Genomic DNA, 27735 nt, shown 5'->3' with positions numbered 1-27735 from the left:
TGAATTTGTCCATGGTGGTTTATTTATCATTCCGTAAGGGATGTATCACAATATAAAAGTTTCTGCTCTGTTGTGATTTTGTCATTTAAAATACTATCATCATCATCATTATCACATCCTAATGCAATAGTTAAATACAAATACAGTACAGTACAACTATTTACGCTCATAAGTGCAGTTGCATGCGCCACGGGAGTTCTTGAGTTCGAGGTGGTCAAGGTTTCGAGCGTATGTGTTAGCAGAGAATGCAGTTTAACAATGACCGTGTACATCATGACAATAATTGACACCGATTTGATCCCCCCCCCCAAAAAAGTAATAAAATAACTTGACCGTTGCAGCTACACAAAGCAAATCCGCGTCTTTAATTGGCCTGATTTGGTAGTTTGTCTTGGAGACGGACGGCTGTGCTGATGACGGCCACGGCTGGCTGGCGAGCACTTCCTCCCCTTTCATAGTAGGGCATTTTGGACGTCTCGTTCAGGGCGTACGGTGTGATGGACAGCTTCAGTTTCTGTGGAGGAATGCACCAAAATGTTTTGACATTTACAGCCTGAGTGTGCAGCACTGCACTCACCGTCTTAGGCCACCGCTCGCTTTGTTCTTTGAATGACCGTCGTCAATCAGTAATGATTAAACAGATTACGGTGAGCAGGATTGCGAAAGGAAGCAAACAAAAAAAAAAAGAGGGAGGACTTTGATAAAAGTTAAAATACAATTCTTTTAGTTTCATGTCACTATGACGTCAATGGAATAATCCACCGCCAGAAACAATCATTATTACTGCCTCGTTGACTCACTGAGCTACTTGATATTCTATTTAATTCGTATAGCCTACTGGGTTGCCTCATTTTATGACAAGAGTCCTGCTCCTATGGCAGTGACATAACAAATTTATATGCAGGAATGCGCCGTAGTCTGTCACTAACCTGCGCTAACGCAGTAGTAAAGTCATAATTACAGTAGATATTGGAATAAAAACACTTATAGGCCATAAATCTAAAACAATCAAATGAAAAACAAAGTACAGTGGTAAGTGATTGTGCCTTCTTGTTCCATGTGAAGATGTAATGCATTCTTTGGCTGCTGCTGTGCCGTTCAAAAGCCCGAAATGTCATTACTACAATAAAAAGTACAATTTTATTTATTTATTTTTTTTTTTTAAACTAGGCTATGAATATAAAACAAATGAAAAACAGTAAGTACGGTGGTACGTCTACTTGTGCCGCATGACAACATCTTATCATGCTATGCTAGTAACAAAAATACATTTCGCTCCCTTTTTTTTTTTTTTTTAGATTAACTCAAAGATGAAAAAAGTGAGAAAGGGATCAAAAACAAGTGTTGTGTTCAGTGGCGTCTCTAGGCCTATTTAAAAAAAAAATAATAATAATAATAATAAAATTTAAAAAAGACACCCCCCCCAAAAAAAAAAATTATTTGGTTGTTAGACCTATTTTTTTTTTTAATCTTAGCCCCCCTACAAATGTTCTTAAGCCCCTCCCCCCACACACACACACCCTGAATGATTTTGTTGTTTAGGAAAAAAAAAAAATAATAATTTTCTTAGGTGTCAAACTCAAGGCCCGGTGGCCAGATCCGGCCCACCATGTCATTTTATGTGGCCTGCGAAAGCATATCATGTGCATCAGCTCCCATGATTCTTATCAAAATTTCAAATTGTCATTCATATGTAATAAACAGTAATGTTGAGATATTGCATTTCTTTTGTGACCAGCCCCCTTTTTACAGTATCTTGAACAATAGTTGAACAAACTCTTATCCTTGTCTTGTGATTTCAAAACTAGTTATCCCTCAATTTGTGGTGTGTATTTAGTAATACGCTGAGGCGATTAAACATTTATATGGTTTCCCAGTCATTACGGGCCTCTAAGGGAAATCATAGCTACAATGTGGCCTGTGACAAAAATGACTTTGACTTTGACACCCCTGGTGTAGCGCTTGTCCTCATTCGTGTTGCGTGTTAGCTGGAGCCTATCCTAGCTGGGTACACTGGACTGTTGCCCAGCCAATTGTAGGGCTCATATAAGGCCAACAATCATTCACACCTATTGACAATTTCAATTGTTGTTAAAATAACTGCAGAAACCCTACGGAAACTGAGGAAAACATGCAAATTCCATGCATGTGGACCAGGGATTTAACCTCAGAACCTCCAAACTATGAAGCACCGTGCTGCCCTGAATTGCTTTTGAATAAACACAAAATGACTTGACTTTAAATTGCTTTTTGCTGCCTTGGTGGCTCGAGGGATTCCAGTATATTGGATCATTACAGCATTTCTGAAACAACACATTCAGCGGAGGCCGAAGCTTTTCAACAATACCGTATCATACATGCGCGTAATAGAAGCAAGCCAAATGCTGTATACTGTAAATCCATTGACATCACCTGCACAAAGGAGCCAGGTAGCACCCACAATGTGTGAACGGTGCCCAGAGGAATCCAAATGACGGAAGCCATGGCGATGAGCCAGCCCAGCCCCTGAGCCCAGGGAGGGAAGACGTAGCCTTCGTAGCGAGCCGGTTTGAACTGGATAATGGAAGAAATGAGGATGACCTGCCCCCACCCAAAAGGAATCACATTTACTATGGGCTGTATTCTCGAAGGATTTTCGACAACATTCTGCTGACTTACAGTGATGAGAAAAGGAGCAACGATTTGCCAACACAGCCGGAAGAATATGTTGGGCCTTTTTCCCGTCATCTCTTCCAGGTTGTCCGATAACCGACTCGCTCCTGAACAGACGAACAAACTAAAGCTAAATATAAGGACAAACACCCAAAATGTAGATGACTATCCAATTAGTTATTTGAGTACAGCGGTGCTTTGCGATACAAGTTGAATTCCTTCCGTGACCGACCACGCTCCTAACTCCAAACACTCGTATCTCAAATAATATTTTCCCATTGAAATGAATGGAAATGCCATTAATCCATTTCAGCCTCCCCCCCCCCCCCCCCTCCCAAAAAAAAGTGTATTTTAATGAGGAAAAATAGCACTCCATTATATTGTGCTTTATAAAAACATACATAATTAAATAGAATGAACAAGAATTAAACCGGTCTTGTCTGTTGAATGGCCATTGTGCTGCGCCTTCTGATGTGCCAGTCTTGGCCACATGGGGGCAATATAAGAAAGACAGATGGGTAGACTATTTATTGAGGTCATCAGCACGGCACTAATATTAGTTGTTCTTTGCAGAAGCTAAAGAATATATGACCGTGAGTACCATTCTACTGTTTGTCTCCATGTCTTACCGCACCGTTTGTGTTCACTCCGTCGCCGAAAAGTTGAGAGCACCGCGACACAGATGCTATTTAGCATTAGCATTACGATAGCGGACTGAAAGGCGAATCTATGTGGATGTTTTAATCACACCAGGGGGTCATTCTCTTTTGTTCATGTTTAGTGTGATAAAAAAGTCGAGTGGCAAAAAAAAGATCTTGAAGCCTCTTTTTGAAAGAATTGCTGCTTATATAATGCTGCTAATTGTGAAGTGACTTGTGTTCACTGGCACCGTACAGCACTTGTATCTCAAGTCTGCGCTCACAAGTCAAATAAAACAAAAAATTGTCCGTACGACAGCTCGAATCACTCATATCTCAACGCACCGCTCTAGTTCCTTTCAAACAGTGAAATAGTTAAATATATGTTTCAAAAGGTCAATTGCTACCTAATTTATACATTTCAAAATTCATATAATATTGCAAATTTCTTGGGATGGTGAAGTTTGGCTTTTCATTAGCTGTAAGTTACCATCAAAATTATAAAAACACAATGAAATATTTCCCTCTGTTTAGTGAAGCTACTGCACATAATAAATGAGTTGGACTTTATGAACGGAGTTACTGAAATAAATAGCTTCCCACAATATTCAAGCGCTACAAGTACCCAGATACGTGAAGCAAAGCGCTTCAATCTAAAAACAAGCGCAGCTAAGCAAATGCAAATGGCATTAGTGCTGTCCTCACCATAAAGCCAGCAAACGCCTACAACCTCAAAGAAGGCGAGGAAGACGATGGACACGATGGCCGTGTAATGATCCATCAGCTGGAAGACGTAAATCCCCGCCTGGAAAGATATTCACTCTGTAAACCGCAATCATGAATTGAACACGCAGCTGCCGTTACCTGTGTCACATTTGGAATTCCGAGAAGACACGCGATTCCACAAACGACAAGAACTAACAGCTCTTTCCTCTTGAACAATTTCAACAGATGCTGATTGGATTGATCCGTCAGACTGGTCACCATCACTTCGACCATGGCAAACTGACCAAAAAGAAAGAAGGCATTAGCTGTCGACTGTTGTTTTTCTCGGGTGTTAATGAGGGCAGCGTGCGATTCGGGCTACCTCGCTGTCAATTCCGAGAAAAAGCAGCATGCAGAAGAACAACGTGGCCCACAGCTGAGGCAACGGCATACTGGCAAAGGCTTGCGGGTAAATAACATACACGAGTCCCGGACCTGAATAACATACCAACGTACACGTCAAAATGCTGAATATTCACATCCGCTATCCTCCCACATCCGCAAAACATGCACGCTAGGTTCAGTCAAGACTCGAAATTGCCCGTAGGTGCGAATGCTTGTTTGTTTCTATGTGCCCTGCCATTGGCTGGCGACCGGTTCGGGGCGTACCCCGCCTCCCGCCCGAAGATAGCTGGGATGGGATTTGTCTACATGTGCCCTGCAATTGACTGGCAACCAGTCCAGGTTGCGCCCCGCCTCTCGCCCAAGGTCAGCTGTGACAGGCTCGAGCTCACCTGTGACCCTTTTAAGGATAAGCGCAATAGAAGACAAGCGGTTGGACTTCATCACTGCTGAGGGAAAAGAAATTCCAGCTTCCAGGTCATATCCAGCACCACATACAGGCAGTAGACAGTAGTATCGTAGCCATTATACATCTCTCTACTCTCTCTCGCTCTACAAGCAAGTCAATAAATATCCATCCGTACATTTCCCATATCATTTGGCGTGAGAAGTCCATGTCGGAACCCGAGACCGTTTGAGCTCCATCGTGCTTTGTTTCAGCCTTTATTTGGGGCACGGAGGCTAAGGTCGAGGAGGCCGTTAGCAACTTAATATTCCCAAGATATGTTATTCATTGGGCCTTTGGACGAATGGAGTTGTCATTACCAAGACGCAGTTTGCGGTCGAGCTGTGCTTTTTGGTGGGTTAACACGGAAAAAGAGATGATGTTTTTCCTTACTTACCATCCACAGCCAACTGGGCCACCGGAATGTCCTGGAGGTGAGACATGTATCCGAAAGCAGAGAATATTACGAAACCCGACAGAATACTCGTGAGGGAATTGACAATGGATATCGTCAGTGTGTCCCTGTGTGAGGAGAGACAGGAGGACATCTTCATATATCTGTCCAAGCGTCACGCGAGGATGCGAGCGGGCCTTTTACTTGATGATGTTGTTGTTGAACGAGCTATAGCTGGCCATGGCCATGAGAGAACCGAAGCCGATTCCGATGGAGTTGAAGATCTGGGCCGCGGCGTTCACCCAAACCTGAAAGCGGAGAGGCCGGTGCGCTAAAAAGATCTCGCTTGCTCCACAAATTTATTCGCCGTCTTTGATATCAAGCTTGAGGGTCACGCTTCGCCACACTAGTACGACAATCTGACTGCCTGACTAGCAATTTTTCCAGTACTAACTTCCACTTCCGCATGACATTGCTGTTGTACATGCCACTTTGGCCTAGACTAGTAGAACAACTGTGTTTCTAGTGAAGCCAAAGTGGCACTAGTTGACATGTGTTCTACTCGCACTACCGGTGATTGATTTGTAATGGCGCTAGTAAAGTAAGATGGTTCAGTGCACTAGTAGAATGATTAGGGTGCACTCGAAGAACAACGGTCTCTTACTAGTAACATGTCTTTTCACTACCGTATAACATTTCCACATTTGGAAAGCCAGCTAGTATGCTCTTTGTCCTCATTAGCGAGACAATTCAGCGCAGTTGTATGACGACTACGACGCACTAGTACAACGTCTTTGTCTTACTAGTAACATTTATTCTATTGCTCTGAGTCTTTACTCCAATTTAACAGCGGCTGGAAAAGTGCTGTACATGAATGAAAAACAAAACATAAAACTAATAATAATAATGTTAATAAGGCTAAAAAGTGAATACAAATAAAAATGAATGCACCATGAATCCGTGTTTGTTTTGTTTTCATTTTTCTCACCTCCACTGAAAGCAACTTGTCCCATTCAGGCACAATGAAGAAGTTGATGCCGCGTTTGGCTCCCGGAAGCTGCACGTTGTTGATCAGCAGGGCAACGAGGATGACATACGGGAGCAGCGCTGTGACGTACACCACCTGCACGCAATGAAGAGTCTTTTTGTCTTTTCTTTTCTTTTCTTTTTCATCTCACCTCACCCCCCGCTGTGTCTTTTCCGCTCACCTTGCCTGTCGATTGGGTGCCCTTGAAGATGCAAAGGTAGATGAGGATCCAAGCCAGCACGAGAATAAGGAAAAGCTCCCACCGTATCGCTCCGGCCTCCTCGATCCCCCCCGTTTGCTGCAGCATCTTATATCTTCCCAGAAAGATGCACGTCAACAACTCGGATATCCTCGCAAATATGTATGTATGTATGTACTGTATGTGTGTATAACACGTGCTTTCCGTGCCTTTCTGGACCTCCCTTTCTTCACGTGTTCAATACTTTTTCCCTGTGTCATTTCACATTTTTCCGCACAACTTCATTGCTGAGCTTATTTGTTCCACTTGCTTTGTCTGTATGGATTACTTGGGTTGTTCCCAACATCTGGTGACATTTTCAGGTCAATAGCACCTTTCGCAAGTATATTTAGTGAGAAAACTGATGACGTGTTAAATACTTATTTCCGGCTCTGTGTCAATGCAATGATAATGCACAATAATCAATTATCCACAGATTTTCACGACGGTTTGGCTCGGTCCCTAGACCGCGAATAGCGGGCGTCCACTATAAATGCTTTTGTCTCCCACGCAATAAAACATACCTGAAGAACTCCTGGCTGGCCGTAGACGAGTAGCTGCCATTTGTGGCGTGGTCGGTACAGTTCGGCGTGTTCCATGTGTTGTTGCAACTTTCCCAGGGCAGCGGGTCTTGGAAGGAGCTGAACAGGTAGTAGAGGGCCCAAGTAATGACCACGTTGTAGTACGTGCACATGATGAAGGAAATGGCCGCCGACGCTATTCCCACACCTGAGCGGTAGAAATATGGATTGGATGAAAAAAGTACTAGGCCATGTCTCAGGGAAAGCATGTGACAGCCTATGGTACCTTTTAAAAGTGGGCAGAATTGAGCAAGAGCGTGGACAGGCCCCCTTTTGGTGTATTGTCCAACAGTCAACTCCATATGGAGCAGAGGGATCCCCAACACAACCAGCATAAGAAGGTATGGCACCAGAAATGCACCTGCAAGCAAATGATTGCCAGTCACCGCAAAGCGTGGCAAAATGATCCGTTTTAGAAATCACGTCAGAAAGATCCATATCTCATTTCAAACTAAAACACAATCATTTGGAGAAGAAAACAAATTGCAAATATTTTTGGTGATAAAAAGCCTCCCGAGAATTGCCATGCTCAAGAGTCCTGTAATATTTGGTGCATTCATTGAGCTGTTTATCAATTTAAATGGATTGCCAGTCATTAGTTTTTATTCTTTTATCTCACGAAAGAAACAATGTTACATATTCATGTACATATACATTAAAAGATCAAATCAAATAATTGCTGAATTACAACTTAATACAATTTCAAAAGCACGCCTTATTTTGGGTGTTGTTTTGACCTTGTGTTCAAATGACCCGTGGCCCACATGTCCGCTTCGCCAACCCAACGCGGCCCCCTGAGCACAGCGGTTTGCCCCCGCCCGCCAAACCTTTCGTCTACTCGTGACTCACCTCCTCCGCTCCTGAAGCACAGGTACGGGAACCTCCAAATGTTGCCCAGACCCACGGCAGAGCCGACGCCCGCCAGGGTGAACTCGATCTGCCTGCTCCACGTCGGTCTGCTCCCTCGCTTGTCCATGTCGAAGCGCTCGCTCTTCTGGCCCCCGAACTCCTTGGAAAAGCGCCCGCTCAGTTAAGCCACACTGGGTGACATCACTTTTTATTATCCTTAATGATTAGCAGAAGGCATGCGGTATAAAAATTCAACTCACTCGGTGGCTTGGGAAGAGTTTGTTTGCCATTGCAGGACTAATAAATACAGTATAATTACATGCTAATATAATGTATAGACAACATAGTTGCCCAAGTCATTTGTAACTTACTGTTACCATTTTAAAAAAAAAATACCCCAAATTTTATCGACAGATAGACAGATAGATATTAGATTATTAGCTTTTGTTATATTTGTATTTTATGACGTAGTAGTATAGTATCATAATGTGATATTAAGTCATTATTTCTCATTGGTTGGACGTTAACTTTGTTGGTGCTATTTGTTTTTGTTTTTTAAAAGTTGAGTTTGTTTTATCTGGAAACATGCTGTGTTAATATACTCTGTTGAAGTGCCTCAAGGCCCGCCCGTCTTCTTCAGGAATAATATTTGAAACATTGTCTCGTCCACTATCTAACGTGCCAAGGGTTGCACCTGTCAGCTCACGCTTGCAGTGTGATACAAAGTGCTTTTTGGACACGTGAGCACGCACGATCGTGTGACGCCGGAGCCACGATAAGCATGATCCCGCAGGTATTGTATCGAACCCCCCGACAAAGTCGGCAAACAAAGACAAGCTTCGTCATTTAGAGTCAGGATGTGGAGTGAGAAGAGGCGAGTGGGGATGTTATAACGCATTTTTGAATTGCTCAACATAAAAGTACCAAGAAGCACGGACGCTGTCCTAGTGCTGAACACATTTGCCTGACAGCCGGAGGTTCTGGGTTCAAATCTCGCCCGAGGCCCTCCTGCGTGGCATTTGCTTGTTCTGCCTGTGCATTCTAGTTAGTTTAAGCGAAGACTTTATATTGTCCATTGTCCACTGTTTCTTACACAACATAGGTATATAATTTTCCATTTTATGAAGATGTCCCTGTATACCAGCATGAAAAATCGAAATGACGAGGCGTATGGCCATTGTCTGTGGAAAAAATGCAGTCGATATGAAAGATGAGAGACTGAAAATGCGAAGCCTTGCAAACTTTCTCGGGCCTGCTTGAGGCCATGCTGTCATATCAACATGCTGGTCATAGTGGGGCAATATGGGCCAGTTCCCACATATATTTTCATTTAGATTTGTTTTGTTCTCCTTTACTGAAGACCCCCCACCGACACAAACACACATTTTTCTTTTTTACAGTCCAAGAGTTATTGTCAGAGAATATCAAAACAATGAATCCTATTTTTTGATGACCACATTTCTGATTGATTGACACATGTAAATTCACAAATACAAATTCGTTTGGCTTTTGATATAGTGATCAGATTGTAGATTAACCTAAGAAAATACAACTGTGCCTGTCTGCACTTTTTAAAAATGTATCTCTATATATCCGTTTATTTTGTGTAAACCCTAGCATTGTTGCTGATTTGTCTGTTTGAAAGGGGAAAATCATAGAGCTATATAACCACGATATGTTATATACGATATCTATGGGGGAGTATATTTCACTTTTTTTAAGAATATACTTTGTCATTTGTTCATGCAATATTTAAAAAAACAAGCTTTTTTTGAGGGGGAAAAAAAAAGACTGTCATATCATCTTTTAAAGACCCGCAGAATATTACCCTGAGACGTGTGATTGATGTCCAGTATAAAGAGGATGAGTGACAACAGCAATGAACACAATTCTTTTCTTTATTCTACTTGAAATGTCGTGCTCTCGCTCACAAGGGCGCCACGCCCACTTCCTTTTACGTCATATCCTCTGTTTGAGCGCTCGGCAGAGATATCCGGAACCTGCTGAAATGTTACTGTATTGTTTGTTATTCATTTCATTAAATAAAAGACCTGTAAATAAAGCGAATAATAAAAGAAAACAAGGGAGAGACATCCGGCAAATTAAAACCAGTCATCAAGTTTCCGTAAAACAAGAAAAGGTGCTGTGAATAAAATAAAAGCTCGGAAACACGCCTCCGATTCAAGCCCGCTGCACTGACGTCGCTGTCTTTTGTTTTGAAGGTTTTAAGCGGAAGTTCTGATCGGCCTTCCTGATTAGCGTTGGCAATCGATACGCGTGTGGGTGTGACTGGGAGCAGTTGCACGGATGTTGTGATGAAATAATTGCGAGGACGAGCGGGGAAAAGCTAATCGCACATAGAAAGCAGTTTGTGCCGCGTATTTATTATCATTTGTTGAAAATGGGAAACTGTCACACCGTTGGACCGAACGAGGCCCTCGTGGTTTCAGGTAAGGACAAAAAGTGGCGTTAGGATGTGCGAGTGTGTTTCTCAAAGCTCCGCGGCCTTCGCGGGCCTCTGGGAGCCTTCGTCTGTATTTGGGCCAAAAAACATGTCGCTAATCCACACAGCCCACATTTATGTAGCCGAGGGTGACTATTTGACGTAGAAACAAACACATTCCCGCTCCAAGCGCTTACATAAAGTCCAGTTTTGCGACCACAGCAGCTTTTACGTGTCATCTTACACAAACAGACGTTTGTTCTCTTTAAACGCGAGATATCAAAGACTTCGCGCATTTGAGTCGATTGCCGCTCAACCGGGATGACTGACGGCAGTGATTGGACGCCAGGATTTCCTGTACCTTCGTGTGCTCCTCCTGTTTGGGGAAAAGATCCAATACAATGAAGAAATGTTTGTTGTTCGAATGCTAAAGAATAACAGTGAGTGGAGTTTGGCTCAGGCCGCGGTGGCTGCTCCCTGCATCGGGAACCACTTGAATCATTGGCTGGAGGCCCACCGAGTCCATTTTACGGAGCTTGGCGAAGCTACGAATTACCCGACAGAAGTAGCGGGGGTTGTTATGCTAACCCGCGATCGAACGAGCAAAGTAGGCGGAGCGACTGCAAGTGGGCGGAGCCTCTCACGCGCAATTGGGGAAATGATCACACTGTTGGCCAATAAATGAACATTTCATTGGAAAAGATCGAGATAGTCATGCTTCTTACGACGACTGCAATATTCGTTTCTAACACGACTGAACAGTGTGTACCAAATAAATAATGTATTGTCGTTGAAGATGGGGATGTTGTTCTCTCTCTTTAAAAAAAACAAAAAAACAAAACATAGTTTTATTAGTTTTATGGAGTAAACTAAAGATTGCTATTCGATATGGCAGTTGAACAGAATAAAGAAATGACCCCATCCCACTTCCCCGTGTTGGTACACTTCCCCGGCACCTAATGGCAGTCGTGAGAAAAACAAAGGATGCATTGTGTTCGAAAGAGAAAAAGTAAAGAAACAAAATCCCTTCCAAACTGACCTTATTATAGATTGTTGAATTTGAATGGAACTTTCCTGATTGTTTACAGCTCAGCAGCCCAATTGTTTTCAGGTCTTAAAGCCGACGAGCCAACTTTAGCCGTTGCGTATGTCGGAGGGGGTGTCGCTTCCCAACTCCATAGAACTCGTCCTCAGGCAACAACAGTGTCAAAGGCGAAGATTGCATGGGATCGTTCTCCTAAATGGAGCTTTTTTCAAGTGATCAAATTTGAGCTAGACCGCAACAATTTGGTTTTGTTGAGAAAATAAACTGCGCAAATGCTTTTTCTGAATAACATAACCCAACGTTCTACACGTCAGCATCATCTGTCTTCTTGGTCTTATTAACTCTGCCTGTCTGGTTTACATCTAAAAGCTGACTTCTATCAAGCAGAATGATGGCAGTCAAAGTTACAGCGGCTGAAATAAGTATTTAACACATCGCCATTTTTCTCACTAAATATATTTCCAAAGGTGCTATTGACATAAACTAGTAATCCATACATACAAAGACAGTGAGGAGAGGCTTACGTCGGGCCGCTCTGCCATAAAGCCCCGACTGGTGGAGGGCCGCAGTGATGGTTGACTTTCTAGAACTTTCTCCCATCTCCTGTCTGCATCTCTGGAGCTCAGCCACGGCGATCTTTGGGTTCTTCTTGACCCCCCCCCCCCCCCCCCCCGATCGCTCAGTTTGGCCGGACGGCCAGCTCTAGGAAGGGTCTGGTCGTCCCAAACGTTTTCCATTTCAGGATTATGGAGGCCACTGTGCTCTTTGGAACCTTAAGTGCAGCAGAAATGTTTTTGTAACCTTAGCCAGATCTGTGCCTTGCCACAATTCTGCTTTGATCCATTGTGCCAGCATGAGTGGTTGAGATGTCCAATGTTAGTTATTTAATGAGATATTTTTTTGCGTGCAGAAGTAATGTTTTCTAAAAGGCTTAATATGAAAGAATCATTGAAACGTATCGTATTATATCATGAAAAGACGGAGCCAGTCGCTAGCGCTTTTGACGGCGCCGCCACAACTCGGCTCACGGCGGCCCCACTGTGCCGTCACTCGAAAAGGCTTCTTGTACGAACTTTGTTTTTTTCCCCTCTTTATGCTGCCACGTTGAGACTGCCCACTTCGCATAAGTTCTGGTGGGTAGTCACCTTGTTGAAGCCCATCCTTCTTTTGCAATAAATGCAAAGTAAAACACCGCAGAAAGGCCGCGGTTAAACGCTAGCGTTGGGGCTCGCAACGCCCGACATGAGGCCTTTCTGTGTGGGCGTAAACCGCATTTGATAACCGCATCGAGCGAATCCTTGGCACTGAATCAAACCTCCCCACCCCGCTTTGAATGCAGTCAGGAATGTCAGTTATGCCAGTGCTGGAAAGACACAAATAGTGTGCAACTCGGTGCATCTCTGAAGGTTCTCACTCTTGAGTGCCATTGACAGTTTATTTGAACCATTAAAGCATGTGCCACCCACATCCTTTGGTTATACAAATACCACAGGAATAAGATCATGTGCTCAAAAACTTTGCTAGTTCTGCTTGTGCAAGAGATACTTCACCACTTGTTACATCTGCTGAAAAACAAGAATGACTGTCTCTTGTTTTCCCTCGTGGGTAATGAACAACTAGTTGGTTTAAAGAAGCCAACGCAATGAAACCTTCAGTCAAACGACATCCATTCCAAGAGAGAAGTTTAGTTCGAATAATTTGTCCCCGAGTCCAGACTGTCTCCCTCCATAAGAAACACTTTATGGAGCAGTATTCAAACTGTCATTTTAACATTATCGCACAATGTATACGCAGATGTTAACCATTCTAAAATGTAAAATCAGCAAAACGTGCTTGAAACGGTCTCAACTTTTGCTGATATGCATCACGTCACCGCTGTAAATCAAAGCGAACAGTAATGTAAACGAACACACGAGTCGACGAGTGACGAGCTCGGCAGCCGACTCGTGCGTAAGGTGAATGTAACCCGCAACAGCTTGACTCTGCACTCCTTCTTGTCAAACAGCACAAACTGTTGGACTCGCGTGCACAAGTCCCAAAGTGAGATGAAATGAGTTGTACCATCCCAACGGGAGAAGAACAACAAGTATTTGTATAAACTTGCCCCCCCCACCCCCCAAAAAAAGTTCAAACCTTTACGGTGCCAAAAACTGAGTACAAATGTCAGTTCTATTAACGAGTCATCCGTCCGCACGGCGACTGGAGTCTTCGCCGACGAGCTTGCAATGCTTTAAATGATTCTGCTTTGGTCACACAGTAAGGTTGGATATTTGATTTCTGTCCGCGCATTCTTATTCTCGCACCGAACATCCTTCTTTCGGAAAAGTGGACAAAGTTCAAGGAAAAAGCAAAACTCGCAGACAAAGTGAATCTTGTGATGCTGGCTGAAAAGGTCTTGTGAGGTTTGCAGACATTGGGCTGGTTGATGATCTAAAATGTGCCATTTAAGACATTTTTTCCCCCCCACAAATAATTTGGTCCAACTCCAAATGTCATTACTTTTACAGCATTCAACTTTGAAGGTTCCCCTGTAATGTGTTCCACCTTTTTGTGTGGTAAATAATTTCCGATATCGCCCGTTAACGTTCTGTGCTCACTATATAGCCACTTTTGTTGTGTTCAGAAAACTCGACTGTGAACGTTTGCATTCGAACCTTGTTGCAGGAAATGTTCGAAAACCACTCATTGATTGTGTTTGGCTTGCGCGTGTACGTATGTGTGTCAGTAAATCTCGTCCGGCCCCTCCCCCTTTTCTTTCTGACAGTTCGCATGTGACAGCTGGGAATGGCGCCCTGAGCACTCGCACTGGAGATGAACCAGACTTGCCTGTGTGATACCAGTGTTGCTATAGTAAACTCATTCTTTCTTTCTTCCTTTGAATTAGGATACGTCATCTTTCACCTTTCTCATGGAATCTGACTTGATGCACCTGGATTCTTTCGTCAGCTGTCATTCCCTCAGGAATCAAGGATTATGTTTGTCTTTTGAGTTTTTTTTAACCATAACCGATCCCCATCGCGCAACCACAGTTCCTTGTAAATACATCAAATGTGTGCCGCAACGTTCAAATTCAAGCAGACATTGAACCGTTTCTTTTTTGACACAATAGCAAACTGGCCCCTACAAATAGACAATCCATATCATGATATAAATATGAACTTTTCTAAATAGAATGTGCCACACGCATTTGAAATTCATCAAAGTGATTGTCACAAACGGTTGGCGTCTACGCAAACGGGTGAAGCCTGCAGAGATGGCCCAGTTGTTATGGATGCCGAAAGATGGGCTCGCAAACCCGAAGGTCACCTGGAGTGCATTCCTTGTGATATAACAAGCCATTTGTATGATTTCGGTTGAGTCAAAGTTCCAAAGACCGGCTCCCATTTGCTATTTTTGCGTATATTACAGCAATGTGACGTTCGTGTCCTTTTGTGTCGTTCCCAAGGTGGCTGCTGTGGTTCAGATCAGAAAACGTATGTCGTGGGAGGCTGGGCTTGGGCCTGGTGGCTCATCTCGGACATCCAGAGGTAAGAGCGGCTTGCGAATTGCCCCAGCCAGCAATACCGGTGGAAACGCTTCCTGCCAAAAACCAGCTGAGCGCCGCGTACGTTTGCGACCTCGGGCCAGCGCAATTGCAATTATAGTAACCATCAATACTATAGTATTAGTACTGCTAAAAACCAACCTGCTCATGTCCACAATTGGCTGATAACATGTCCAAAAATGGGAATTCATCAATTGTCGAGGTTTGACGCAAAAGCAATCAGCGAGGACATTAAAGTTACATTCCCAGTCGAGGGGTTGTTTTAACTTGTCGCCGCCTCGGCAACGGCCGATAGCTGCTGCGGTGCGTTATTTTCCGATTGATCGCCATCTGAATTGACCTGGCGGCCCATGTGCAAATAATACGTGACTCATTTATCTGCTCATCATTTGCTTATATATTCCCAGCCTACGTTATTCATAGTCAATTGTGGCCGAGCGGTATTTTATAAACATAGCGTGTGTTTATTCAAATGTTTAAGCATTGCTGGCCGCTCACCACTGTCAGATGGATCTAAGCGGCGGCAAACACCTCTGTTCAGTACTGGAGATGCTAATAGATGCTACCTAAGAGTTTAGGGTTAGGCTTCTAATAATCGAATAATCCCTGACGATGCCTGGCAGTCTTCTAATTGTCAGCATTAGACAAACCTAATTAACAAAGTTCAAAGTATGGCTGAAAAATAATCCTTTATTTATTGACTCTGCAAAATGGCCTGCTCCCCTCGGTAGCGCTCTGCTATAACTTCATTCTGCGGTCCAGGTTAAGCGGCGAAACTTGGAACACCGACTCCTCGTTTGACCGTGAAGTTAACCTGCAGAGGTTGCAGCTCAGTATTTTAGAAGCACTCGGTTTAAGCTCATTTACTGATCTACTTGCTTCTCAAAACATTTTGTCTGTTCCATTAACTTACTTGGACTAACTTGTGCATTAACATTGATTTGCTTGCGGAGCACCAGGTTTGAATGTATTGGTGACCTAATGTTTGCCTGTCTCTCTGAGAAGTTGCTTTCCTGCACGCGCGTCTCAGCTTGACTGCGTCCGCCGCTTCAGGTTACCCGTTTCCAATGAACAACCGCGCAGCAGTGTTGCTTGGAAACATGACGGTTGACCGCAACAACAAAGTGAAGTGGATGCATGGATGCGCTTAGAAATTCAGCAAGCCTTCACTCGCTACCGCTCGATATTTTGGTCGTGTTCAGTCTTTTTTTCTTGGAGGATGACAGCAGAAGGAAGGAAAGCTCTCGCTCACCTCCAGAGTCACCGGCACTTCAACTAAAAGCCTGATGCTCTTAAGACTGGAGCTAAGCGGTCCGGTGGGGGAGGGCACACTGATTGCTTCTGATGCAGCAATCATGTTAATGTTTGGGGCCCGTGACTCATTGATCCAGCTCTCCTGGAGAGGAGGAGGAGGAGGAGGAGGGTGGTGGTGGTGCCGTTTACTTCCAGAGTCCCATCCTGCTGCGCTCTGCCTCTGAGAACAAACACGGATGGCTCAAGTCCCTCTTAATTTTTAAAAGGACACTTCTGGTCCATGTTTAATCAGATGATGATTTAACAAAAAAAAAAAAAAAAAAAGGTCAATACAGACAAACATGATTATTATTTACAAACATCATTTTTATTTCAACTAATTAGTCATACTCTAAATACTCCACTGTGCTCCAAATGATTAAACATACATCATTTGTTATTTCTCTTTTTTTTTAAGTTCTCATGCAAGACGGCACACCATCCCATGCTGCAAAAGATCTCGCTGAACGTGGGCACTAAGGGCAAAAAAATCAATCACGTGGCCAATATCGTCCCCTGACCTCAACAATATTGAGGACCTCCGGATGGCAGCCTAGCGGGCTCCTAACTTCAACTCTGGCAGGCAATTCTTCTATCCTCAAACGAGATACAGGCGGACATTTTCCATCAAGTTCAATGGATGACATTTGTTAAGGCGATATCAAGATTGAATTACTGTGTTAACGGGTAAAAATGGTTTCCGTTCGTAAAAGAAAATGATAAAATGATTTTTTTTCCCCCCAGACACATCACAAAATTGTTTTTTTAACAATAATTTTGAACACTATATGCAATGAGAAATGCTGTCATCATTGTGGTTTTGTTCAATAAAATCCCCATTATCATAGCAGCTAATCTTATGGTTAAATTCCCTGCAAACTGTATTGACTATTGATGAAAAAGAACAAAAACGGCTTACTTCATCTACGGATCTTGATTTTTGTCCTTCTTTTTAACATTTGCTTACCTTGAGAATAGTATCATAATACAATTTTCGCAGCAAGCTTTTTTTTTTTTTTTTTTTTTTTCTTTCTTCTCCTTTGTAAATACTCGACACAGCAGCACTTAGAAATAGAAGGATAGTGTTTGTGGCTGACGCAGGAGTAGCAGGGCTTCAGGTTCTGACTTTGACCTCTTTCTCTTAACCTTGGTAACTGACCTTCCTAACAGCTGTTGTCCAACTTACTGTTTTGCCTGTGCTACTCCGGCCTGCCTCCCTGTCTGCATAGAATGTCTCTGGAGGTTATGACCATCCTCTGTCGCTGTGAGAATATCGAAACCTCGGAGGGTGTTCCCCTGGATGTGACTGGGGTGGCCCAGGTAATGTATTTTCAAGAGACCCCTCCGGCAAAAAAGAAAAAAAACACAGCTCAAGACCAAAAGAGGATGCAGGAAAACTGGCTCAACTAATTAGCTGTAACCCGATTGCGTGTTGTGTGTGTGTGTGCGCGCGCGCGCTTTTCTCTTCTGTCTTACGCAGTCAAACGGGGGCAATGAGCAGTCTCTAACTTTGCCGCGAAGCTGCAGTCTGAAAACTGTATGGCCGACCGATTCCGAAGGCAGGGCTTTAGAAACCGAGGGACTAATCCCCACATGGGCGAGTTATTCTCAGAGAGCTGCATTTCAAAACAATTTCAATTGGTTTGAGGGAGCATCACATACTCCATTGTCAGTGCTCTGGAGTCCTTGGGTGAATGGTTTCACTTTGTCCTGATTATTTTCCTTGTGTTCTGGCCCCTCCCGTCATTTGCTTCCCCTCCAAACATGCCTGTTTTTATTTTATATGTTTCCACATTCTTCACAGGATAACGCTTGAGATTATGACCCTGCAGCCCAAGTGTGAGGATGTAGAGACAGCGGAGGGTGTAGCTATTACTGTCACAGGGGTGGCTCAGGTAAATCACCACACTGTTTCTTTTCGGGAATGCCAGTTCAGACTTACCCGCACAGTCGCACCCTGTCGCCCCCCCCCCCCCCCCCCCCCTCCAAAACTGTCCTCCAAAATGTTAAATCCTGCATGTTTTGCCCTCATCATTGGATGACGTGGATGCGGGCAAGCCTGTACACTCGGACTGACGGTAGCAGTGTCCGAGGTTATGACGCAAAATAAGATCCCGCCACTGTGTCAATTCTTCAGATTAGCGACAGTACGGGAGCCATGATTACTCTTTTTATATAAAGTAAGTTTTTAATTACAACCTTATTCTGCTGTGCACCCGTAAGCGTTGGGGGAACCTTGTTTCAACTGTCTGAATGAGCAAAAAGCTGTAGCGCCTTCCCTGCATGTCACTCTGTGTTCATTGCTCTTTTATTCTTTTTGGGCGTTAGATCCTCCTATGCCTATTCCTATAACTTTCAGAGATCTGAGAACATTTCATCAATACATAGACCATAAAACAGTTGGTAACTAGTCAGGCAGGATATCGTTTCAAAGGTCTATTGTGCAAGAGGAAAGTGGCACTTATGGATAATTTGAATCAGACTCGTTGCTAACAGTCTCCTCTCCATTGCAAAAAGCAAAGTGTACAATGGAGAGTTTGTCACACCTAAATGTTTCCCATCATCAAACAAATTTAAATGTTAGTCAAAAACACAAAATGCAGTTTTGGAATGGTTGTCATTATTCGGGGAGGGAAAAAATCCAAACCTACATGGCCCTGTGTGAAAAAGCGATTGCCCCCTCAACCTAATAACCGGTTGGGCCACACAAGCGTTTGCGATAACTTGCAATGAGTCTCTTACAGAATTTTGGCCCGCTTTGCAGAATTGTTCTAATTCAGCCACATCAGAGGATTTTCGGGCATCAACCGCCGTTTTATGTCGTACCGCAGCATCTCCGTAGGATCCAATTCGGGTCAGGTCTTGGACTAGGCCACTCCAAAGTCTTTATTTTGTTTTTCTTCAGCCATTCAGAGGTGGACTTGCTTGCTGGTCTCTTTTGGATCATTGTCCTGCTGCAGAACCCAAGTTTGTTTCAGCTTGAAGTCACCAACAGATGGTTGGACATACTCCTTCAGGATTTTTTGGTAGACAGTAGAAGTCATGGTTCCATTTATCCCAGCAAGTCTTCCAGGTCCTGAAGTAGCAAAACAAGCCCCAGGCCATTACACTACCACCACCATATTTTACTGGTGGTATGATGTTCTTTTTCTGAACCGCTGTGTTACTTTAATGCCAGATTCAATGGGACACACGACTCCCCAAAAGTTCTACTTTGGGAGTATTTTCCCAAAAGTCTTGGGGGTCATCAAGATGTCTTCTGGCAAAATTGAGACGAGCCTTAATGAACACTGACCTTAACTGAGGCAAGTGAGGCCTCCAGTTCTTTGGATGTTGTTGTGGGGTCTTCTTCGACCTCTTGGATGAGTCGTCACTGCGCTCTTGAGGTAATTTTGGTCGGCTGGCCACGCCTGGGAAGGTTCGCCACTGTTCTGTGTTTTCGCGATTTGTAGCTAATGGCTCACACTGTGGTTTGCTAGAGTCCCAAAGGTTTACAAATGGCTTTATAACCTTTTGCAGACTTTATTTTGAACAGGTGTGGCAGTATCATTCCTGGGTGTGGCTAGAGAACCACAGTCATGTTTTAACAGGGAGGCAATCATTTATTCACACAGGGTCATGAAGGTTAGCATTTTTTTTTTCTCCATTCCTAAAACACGTTTAAAAACTGCATTTTGTGTTCACTTGTGTTGTCTTTGACTAATATTTAAATTTGTTTGATGATGCAAAACATTTAAGTGTGACATGCAAAAAAATAAGAAATCTGGAAGGGGGCAACCACTTTTTCACACCACTATAAATCCATCTCGACCCAATATAAGTCCTAGACGTATTCTTAAAGTCAAAATCAGTTTCAGGATATGTTAAGAGCACCTACCATGGCCTTGAGTATTTCAGTTCTGTTATTCATGTTCCTAATTTTGTGCGCATGCCTTGTGTGTGTTTGAAAAGAGATGCACCATTATCAGTCCTGCACTGCATTGGATCCATCCAGTGTTGCCCTCTGTGTATTTTCCTACATGCATGCTGACAACGGGCCCACTGTCTGGAACGACCCCTCACCCTCTCACACTTCTTTTACTCCACAATTTACTCAGCCACTGCATTATTGGTCCAAGTGGATCCAAAGCCATTGCAGGGGCTCACGGCAACCGACGGGAGCGACATGACCTTGAATGACAAACATGCTTCGTGGGAAGTCATCTAAAGGGAACCACAGATTATTGCTTCCGTCTTCCTCTTCCAACGTCAGATACATTTGTAGTCTAACTACAAAGTAGACCTCATTAAATAGAAAAATACATTTCCGGAAAAGTGGAGACATGATTTGTATGAGCTTTTCCTGTTCAGGAGGAAGCCTGATAAAGGGGTGTGGGGAGGTCAGAGGTCTGCAGTTGTGGGTTCGACTCACTTTTTTCCACACTAGTTAATTTGAGGTTGAGCCACAGCACAGCGCCTCCTGCTGAGTCTTTTGAGCTGGCCCGCCGTGCGGTCGTCCAGCTTGCACCCTTTCTCAGTTTTGACGTGGAATGACAATGAGCACCCCTTACTTAACATTTGTGTGTCCTTCAATCCTGGTATGAGTGCATGTTACCCAAACCAACGGTGTGACCACTTGCCTAAGGACCCAGCACACTTTTCTGTCTCTTTTGACAGCCCCGGTGGAGTACAGCGTCACCCCCAGCTTGTTTTTTTTCCCCCTTCCTTTTTTTTTTTTTGCCATTAAAATGAGCTCTTACTGTCACTGATGTCACCATTCCTTTCTTTATTTCGCGTGCATGGGTCATGAGCATGATACGACAGAAAAAAATATGGACAAGAATCATACGATAAGTCTTGCACATAAATATAAGGAATATGATTCAATGTATCTGTCTATTGAGCCAGGTTGGCTAAGGCTATGTCCACACGTACGCAGATTTGATCACACGTGTATTTTCCTCGCTGCGGACAAAAAAATGATCTACATCCACTCTCAACGGGGCTTTAAACATCTCCTGCTACATGAAAACACGTGAGTTGGCTCTCAAGCACATTTGGGCCAATCAGAAGCCTGAAAAGCAACATCAGATGACTTGGTCGCACACATTCCGATGCCACCTCGCATAGACGATCCCCAGATGGTTTAGAATCAGTGCTGGTCTACATGCAGACAACATAAATGAAAGCATTTGTAATTGGCTGTGTGTGTAAAGGCACACTCGCATCTGTCATTGCATGAGATGAAGTGGAAGGCATGCAAGGCGACAACATTATTGCATATGTTCAATTGTTAAATATAACGTAAGCTAGCTTGAGGTCATGTTAAACATTTCAAAACAACACAAGCCAAGATGCTGTCCGCAAACAATACTGAGAACACTTTTTTTTCCCCACGCTGGCCAGGGTTTTCCCAAAACTCCCCGTTTCCTCAATGCAACTTCTGTTTGCGCAAAATGTGTTCTTGGAACGCTCGTTGTACGTGTGGTCATGACCTCATTCATTGGTGAGTTAGTCTTGTATGCAATTAGTAAAGCCAGCAGTCGCTGTTCTCTGCGGATCTTTCTGGATACGTGTCGTCAACAACAATTTAGAACCACAATAATTTTGGGGAGCAAAAGCATTCCCAACTTTTTTTAACTCGTGTAATAAGAAGATTTTGTGGTCATTAATTGTTCCGTGTATGCTCGGCTGACGATGTTTGTCCACACCGATGGCAGGTAAAGGTGATGACAGAAAATGAACTGCTCGGTTACGCCTGCGAGCAGTTCCTCGGGAAGTCGGTCATTGAGATCAAGAGCGTCATCCTGCAGACCCTTGAAGGTCACCTGCGCGCTATCCTCGGTAGGTATCTGCTTAAAGGGGAAACGTCCAATATTGATTAAGATATTTTGATTAGGGTTGTTGGGGTCAAATGAGGTAGCAGATTTACGTCCCGCAAGGTCTCTTGACTGTTAATGTGCTAAGCAGTTTGTTGCCCACATAAAGTCTGGTCAGTCTGATCACCGGCAAGTGAGGTGAACAGTAAAGATTGAAGCTATTTGAAGTGTTGCTCATGTGCCATTACATATTGTTAATGACTATTAAAGCAAGACTTTGAACAGAAAACACCGACGCCTGTGTTCACGTTACAGGTACCTTAACGGTGGAGCAGATTTACCAAGACAGGGACAAGTTTGCCTCCCTGGTCCGAGAAGTGGCGGCACCTGACGTCGGCCGCATGGGCATCGAGATCCTCAGTTTCACTATCAAGGTGTGAGGCCAGAAAGATTGCTTCTTGATCTTTCCAATGGCTGCGTTTCATTCGTGTAATAATTGAATTCGCAAAGGCCGAGGTAACAGTTTAGCTTCCTCAATAATCCCGTTGAGACTTACAGTAGGGGTGGTTAACACCAAAGTTTGCAATTTAAAGCGCATTATATGCGCCGGTAAAATACCTTTCGACGCATGTATGAACAAACTGCTTCTGTTTGTTTTTTTTTTTTTTGGTCAGGATGTGTATGACAAAGTGGAGTACTTAAGCTCACTGGGCAAAACACAGACGGCTGCAGTGCAGAGGGATGCTGACATTGGCGTGGCGGAGGCGGAGAGAGACGCTGGCATCAGGGTAAGAGGACATCATCCCAGAGCTGATTTCTAAGAGCAGAACAAGTTCCGTCGCTTTCGGAAACTCACATCTCCATTTTATTTAAAAAAAAAAAAAATATTTTTTTTTTTTTTTACAGGAAGCTGAGTGTAAGAAAGAAATGATGGATGTTAAGTTCCTGGCAGACACGAAAATGGCAGATTCCAAGCGGGAGCTGGAAATGCAGAGAGCTGCCTTCAACCAGGAAGTCAACACAAAGGTATTTATTCATCTGTGTCGATTGGACTGAAAACAGTAAAGCCCTGTTTATTGCGGAGGATACATTGCAGACTTTTATTATTTTGCTTTTCAAAAAGTCCGATTTGACTGCCGGCGTGTGGACTGGGGCTTTGGGTTTGCGTGGCCGCTTTACAGCGCCTTATTGTCAGCCAAAATAAATCCACGCACGTCACGGAGAGAATAATACAAATCTTCAATGTACTGGGGTCGCTGTAGGTAAACCACGCTATAACAGGTGAAGACTGTATATTTTTTTCCCCATAAACCCACTGAAGGGGTGAAGTCATTCTAAGCCACGGTGTCTCTCTCCAGAAAGCAGAAGCTCAGCTGGCTTATGAGCTGCAAGCGGCCAAAGAACAGCAGAAGATCCGTCTGGAGGAGATCGAGATCGAAGTGGTCCAGAGGAAGAAGCAAATCACCATTGAGGAGAAGGAGATTGACCGAACTGAGAAGGAGCTGATTGCCACTGTGAAGAGACCTGCTGAGGCTGAAGCTTACAAGATGCAGCAGCTGGCTGAGGGACAGAAGTGAGTGGAATTGGTGCCTCTGCTCTCCCTTGTCGGGAACCTCTGTTGAGGTGCTTTGCAATGATTCATATGTAACCCCAATTGTGCCGTATTGTAAAGCCCGTTTAGCGCGCGCTAGGACCACTGTAAGACCTCCGCTGAAGCAAAAGGTGCCACGCAGTTAGAAAAGTCTTTTCTTTCCCTCCACCAGGATCAAGAAGGTGCTGACAGCCCAGGCAGAGGCCGAGAAGATTCGCTTGCTCGGCGAAGCGGAGGCCGGCTCCATCGAAGCCGTCGGCAAAGCGGAGGCCGAGAAAATGAGGCTGAAAGCCGAAGCCTACCAGCAGTACGGCGAGGCCGCCAAGACTGCTTTGGTTCTGGAGGCGCTGCCCGAGGTCACTTGTATTCATTTATACTGGATTTTACATCATTGCTCGACATCATGAAGTCCGACATTTTGACCTCTCAAAGTAGAAAGATGCAACAGTACTCGTCAATAAGTTCGTATCATCGACTTGTAGCTCTCCATGGAGATGATGCTCAAAGACTCAAAACTCTCATTGATTCTGAAGAAATAAAAAGACCATAACATAAAATTCATGTCACGTCGGCCTGTATACATAAATGCGTAAATGCTAAGAGATGTTCATTGTGTTGTTATTAGATCGCCAGCAAGGTGGCTGCACCCTTGTCCCGGACCAGTGAGATTGTGATCCTGACCGGCGAAGGCAGCCGTGTGACAGGAGAGGTGAACCGTCTACTAGCCGAACTCCCAGTTTCTATCAACGCCCTCACTGGGGTGGACGTGACCAAGGTAAGTGTGACCAGCCTTATCGTGCAAATAGTGCGGCGTGGCGAGACTGCGACAGTGAGTGCACGAGTAATATAGATTTGGCCCCGCAGAAATGTGACAACAAGCTCAAGACAAAAAGACCAAAAATTGCCAGCATGTTGCAATGGAATTGTAGGTTAGCTGTTTAAGAAGTTGATTGCAAGACGGAAGAAGCTGCTAGTTCTAGTATATAATATACACGGGTATATGTATATATATATTTGTGTATATAACCCCTCCCCCGGGTTTAAGGTGGGGGTTAACCCCTCCCACATGCGCATTGACAAGTGAGCCGGCTACTATGAGGGAAGTATTCCTTGGCGCCTGTCCTCACGACGTACGTGCGCACGCACGCCCGCACGCTATGCATCAGATGCCAGCACTCGGGTGGTTTCAGCAGCCTTGTTGTCCAGCAGGGGGCTCTGAAGTTCCTTATGCAGTACCACCATCCTTTGACATTCCCGGTGACAGATGAGGAAACTCAAGCTTGCCGTCCGTGTATCGCGCCTCCTTTGTCGTCACGTGTTCACGTGAGCTAACTGCAGGTGTTCTCCTCCCACAGATCCCACTGCTGCAGAAGATGAGCGGCCAGACAGCCATCTGATGAATCTCAACCCCCGTCGGACATAAACAGTATCTGCCTCAAGCATGACAACACTTTCTCTAGCCTCTGACCCACTTATGCAAACTGCCAGAAACACCAAATGAGATTGGAGACCATTTTTATGATTTTACTTTCCAACAGAGAAAAAGAGAGGTTTTGCGGTTTTACCTACTTCCTGGTCAGCCAGGATTCTATGCTGCAGTCCCATTCAATTCCGCAAGCCAAACAAAAGCAGACGTGTTGGTTGAAAGGAGGAAAATGTCAAGAGTAAATGTATTCGAAATGGGTTAAGTGAGAAAATGCTGCTTGCGCTGGAAGAGTCCAACATTCATGTAATGTTGAGTCTGAGCTGGTTACAATTGGCTGCCATATATTTCCTGTTTCTCTCCCTCCAAGAGAACTTGATAATCCGCTGTTACACTCACCCAGTCTTCACCCCCTGTGACTGAAATATGGCTTGCATCAACAGCATATTACGGTACAAGGATTGTACGAGTAGAACCACTATTAGCTCATCGTCACCTCGCTTGTCCGATCACCACTCAAGTGCCCAAAAAAAACCCGTTTTCGGACAGAGCTGTGTCATCCAGATCCCCTGCTGTCTTGTCACATCTGCCTTTTTATTAACACACACAAATGTTGTTTTAACACTAAGCCATGTTCAGGAAGGGTCGCCTTAAGTGAGGCCTGGACACACGCCAGGCTCACGCATCACTCGTGTAGTTCGTCACATAGCATGTGGTAGATGCTCAGGGCCGTACCCCCGACTCAAAATGTTGTCTCCCCCCCACCCCTTACAAATTCTCCTGTGCAAAATAAATGCGAGTAAACACTTTTTTTGACTTTATTATCACAGGAATGTTTACACAGTACCGCTGTGTTCTGTTTTTTTTTTTTAACTGATGAAAATGAAAATAGTGCTTAGTTTGTTGTCATGAAAAACAAACCTTTTACTAACAGTAACTAACTAACTTGTGACACACACTATTTTACTGTAAAGGGAAGTCAAAATGACTCCCATCAGCCCTGTCGGCACCTTGTTGTTTTGTTATTTTTGAAATGAAAATGAAATGGAACCGTTCCCTCGTATATGTCACCGAAATGGTGAACTCCCTGATGTTGTGTGTTCAAATCAAAATACAGTGAACCCCGTCAATTCACGGGGGATAATGATCGAGGCCGACTACAAATGGCAAACCTCTTGAGAGTAATTGACTTTTGAATTGCCTACAGATGCCACGAGACGTTGACTGAAGACTTATTTGGTCTAAATAAAGCTCCTCAACTCACTTCAAATTGTTTCCTTGGCACAAAGATGCCACCAGGTGGAGTGTAAACACAGCAAATAGGTGACCTTTTCCAGTAAATAATGGTTAGGTTCAAAATCTTTAAAAAATAATAGTAAGAATAATTCTCCAAAAGGGCAAGTTTGTGAGTGCCAAACTGCGAATATGCAAGGGGTTCACTGTATGTGACGAAAGAGGTGCTGGAAATAAACGGTTCTTGTGTTCTTCATTTTCAGGACGAGGTGTCGTCATTGTAACCGACCTTAGTCGCACATATTTTATCCAGCTGGCTGTTAGCTTAGAAGTGGGGTGTATTGTTTGTAACATGTTTTGTACACAGTGCCTTTGTCAAAGAAGAGCTCATGACTGTGCTGTGACTATTTCAATCATACACGCGCGTGTAGAGCTAGCGATGAGCTGCTGTTCATTTCCGCATTCTACGCTATGCGTTGTTCATTGTAACCTGTCGATGTGAACGTTGTACATGCATACCCGTCAGATTTACTTTTGTACTTGTTCGGCTTCATGTATTTTATAACATTCGGTGGTAACAACATACATGGGAACACAGAAATATGTAGCTGCAGGATTTCGACTAAAATGTTGCTTCTTTTGTGTTGTTGTTCATATCAGCACCTGTTTGTATTTCATTATTTTTGGCTGGTATATTTGGTGCCAAAATATTGCAGCGGTGTTACTCCAAGTATCATTTTGGAGACCACGTGGATGAAGACCAAACTTTGGACCCATGCCTTAAAATCATCTTTCATTTTGATGTCATCGAAGACAAAACATCTCTGTTGTTACCAAGATTTCAATTTACGCTTCTCCTATCTGATGTTTTGACAAAACTGATCCAGCATGGCATTTGAAGCATGTGTTCATGTTACTCTGTTGTGTGCCATCCTCTAATTAAAAAAAAAAAAAATATATATATATATATACCACAACCCTGAAGCCTTTTGTGTACTTGTGAAGGAATATTGCATCTGTCCACGTTCTGCTTCTCCTTTAGGGTTGTGGGTGTGGCGGAGCACTTCCCAGCTGACGTTGGATGAGAGACACGGGGTACACCCTGTGCACATCACATATAGACAACCAACCATTCACACCTATGGCCAATTTAGTCTTCAATTAATGCTTATTTTTGGGAACGTGGGAAGAAGCCAAGAGTACCCATAATAAAATGCAAACTCCACGTGGGAAGGCGTGAGATTTGAAACCCAAGGAAGCAGATGTGCTAACCACAAGTTCAATGTGCAGCCTGATATTATTATTTTCAGAAGCAAGAAAAACTGTTTCATGATTAAAAAAAACAAAACAATATAAAAGACAAGTTACAAGACAGATTTTGTACCAGAAAGCAGAACACAATATGTAATAAAACGTTCATAATATGGCTGAGAA

At 43.8% G+C, this 27735-nt stretch overlaps 2 protein-coding genes across 8 annotated transcripts; one reads left to right on the top strand and one right to left on the bottom strand.

The window, feature by feature from the left end:
* Positions 1 to 11976, bottom strand: si:ch211-283g2.1 (sodium- and chloride-dependent GABA transporter ine). Of its 5 annotated transcripts, none has more exons than XM_061752556.1 (14): positions 11944 to 11976; positions 7932 to 8091; positions 7309 to 7443; positions 7026 to 7230; positions 6445 to 6577; positions 6225 to 6359; positions 5441 to 5544; positions 5240 to 5364; positions 4378 to 4490; positions 4155 to 4295; positions 3996 to 4095; positions 2659 to 2759; positions 2413 to 2580; positions 1 to 514 (listed from the first exon to the last, which is right to left on the bottom strand). In XM_061752556.1, the coding sequence occupies exons 1-14, from the start codon at positions 11959 to 11961 to the stop codon at positions 365 to 367; spliced, it is 1788 nt and encodes a 595-aa protein (XP_061608540.1). In that variant the 5' UTR covers positions 11962 to 11976; the 3' UTR covers positions 1 to 364. The 5 variants fall into 5 exon arrangements, with proteins under 5 accessions (XP_061608540.1, XP_061608541.1, XP_061608542.1 ...); XM_061752557.1 differs by lacking the exon at positions 11944 to 11976 and adding an exon at positions 10736 to 10972 and having other exon boundaries at positions 7932 to 8147; XM_061752558.1 differs by lacking the exon at positions 11944 to 11976 and adding an exon at positions 10736 to 10972.
* On the top strand, positions 10188 to 27735 carry LOC133467568 (flotillin-2a). 3 transcript variants are annotated; one of them, XM_061752592.1, is made up of 11 exons: positions 10188 to 10381; positions 14865 to 14946; positions 17486 to 17576; positions 21956 to 22079; positions 22370 to 22488; positions 22729 to 22842; positions 22961 to 23080; positions 23413 to 23627; positions 23818 to 24001; positions 24271 to 24420; positions 25001 to 27735. In XM_061752592.1, exons 1-11 carry the CDS (start codon positions 10333 to 10335, stop codon positions 25040 to 25042), a joined length of 1290 nt encoding a protein of 429 aa, XP_061608576.1. In that variant the 5' UTR covers positions 10188 to 10332; the 3' UTR covers positions 25043 to 27735. The 3 variants fall into 3 exon arrangements, with proteins under 3 accessions (XP_061608576.1, XP_061608574.1, XP_061608575.1); XM_061752590.1 differs by lacking the exon at positions 17486 to 17576 and adding an exon at positions 18061 to 18151 and having other exon boundaries at positions 10189 to 10381; XM_061752591.1 differs by lacking the exons at positions 10188 to 10381; positions 14865 to 14946; positions 17486 to 17576 and adding an exon at positions 18077 to 18151 and having other exon boundaries at positions 20354 to 22079.

The sequence above is a fragment of the Phyllopteryx taeniolatus genome, chromosome 17, assembly GCF_024500385.1.
Source record: "Phyllopteryx taeniolatus isolate TA_2022b chromosome 17, UOR_Ptae_1.2, whole genome shotgun sequence".
NCBI classification, from domain to species: Eukaryota; Metazoa; Chordata; class Actinopteri; order Syngnathiformes; family Syngnathidae; genus Phyllopteryx; species Phyllopteryx taeniolatus.
This window is presented reverse-complemented; position numbering and strand designations above follow the sequence as displayed.

Bases quoted from the DNA above. Each gene is read 5' to 3' on its own strand.
- LOC133467568 (XM_061752592.1), top strand. From the start codon at position 10,333: ATGGGAAACTGTCACACCGTTGGACCGAACGAGGCCCTCGTGGTTTCA. The intron at 17,577-21,955 runs GTAATGTATTTT...CACCGATGGCAG, and splicing joins ATGTGACTGGGGTGGCCCAG to GTAAAGGTGATGACAGAAAA. The intron at 24,002-24,270 runs GTCACTTGTATT...TGTTGTTATTAG, and splicing joins TTCTGGAGGCGCTGCCCGAG to ATCGCCAGCAAGGTGGCTGC.
- si:ch211-283g2.1 (XM_061752556.1), bottom strand. The intron at 7,444-7,931 runs GTGAGTCACGAG...ATTTGCTTGCAG, and splicing joins GTGCTTCAGGAGCGGAGGAG to GTGCATTTCTGGTGCCATAC. The intron at 4,096-4,154 runs GTAACGGCAGCT...ATATCTTTCCAG, and splicing joins GAATTCCAAATGTGACACAG to GCGGGGATTTACGTCTTCCA.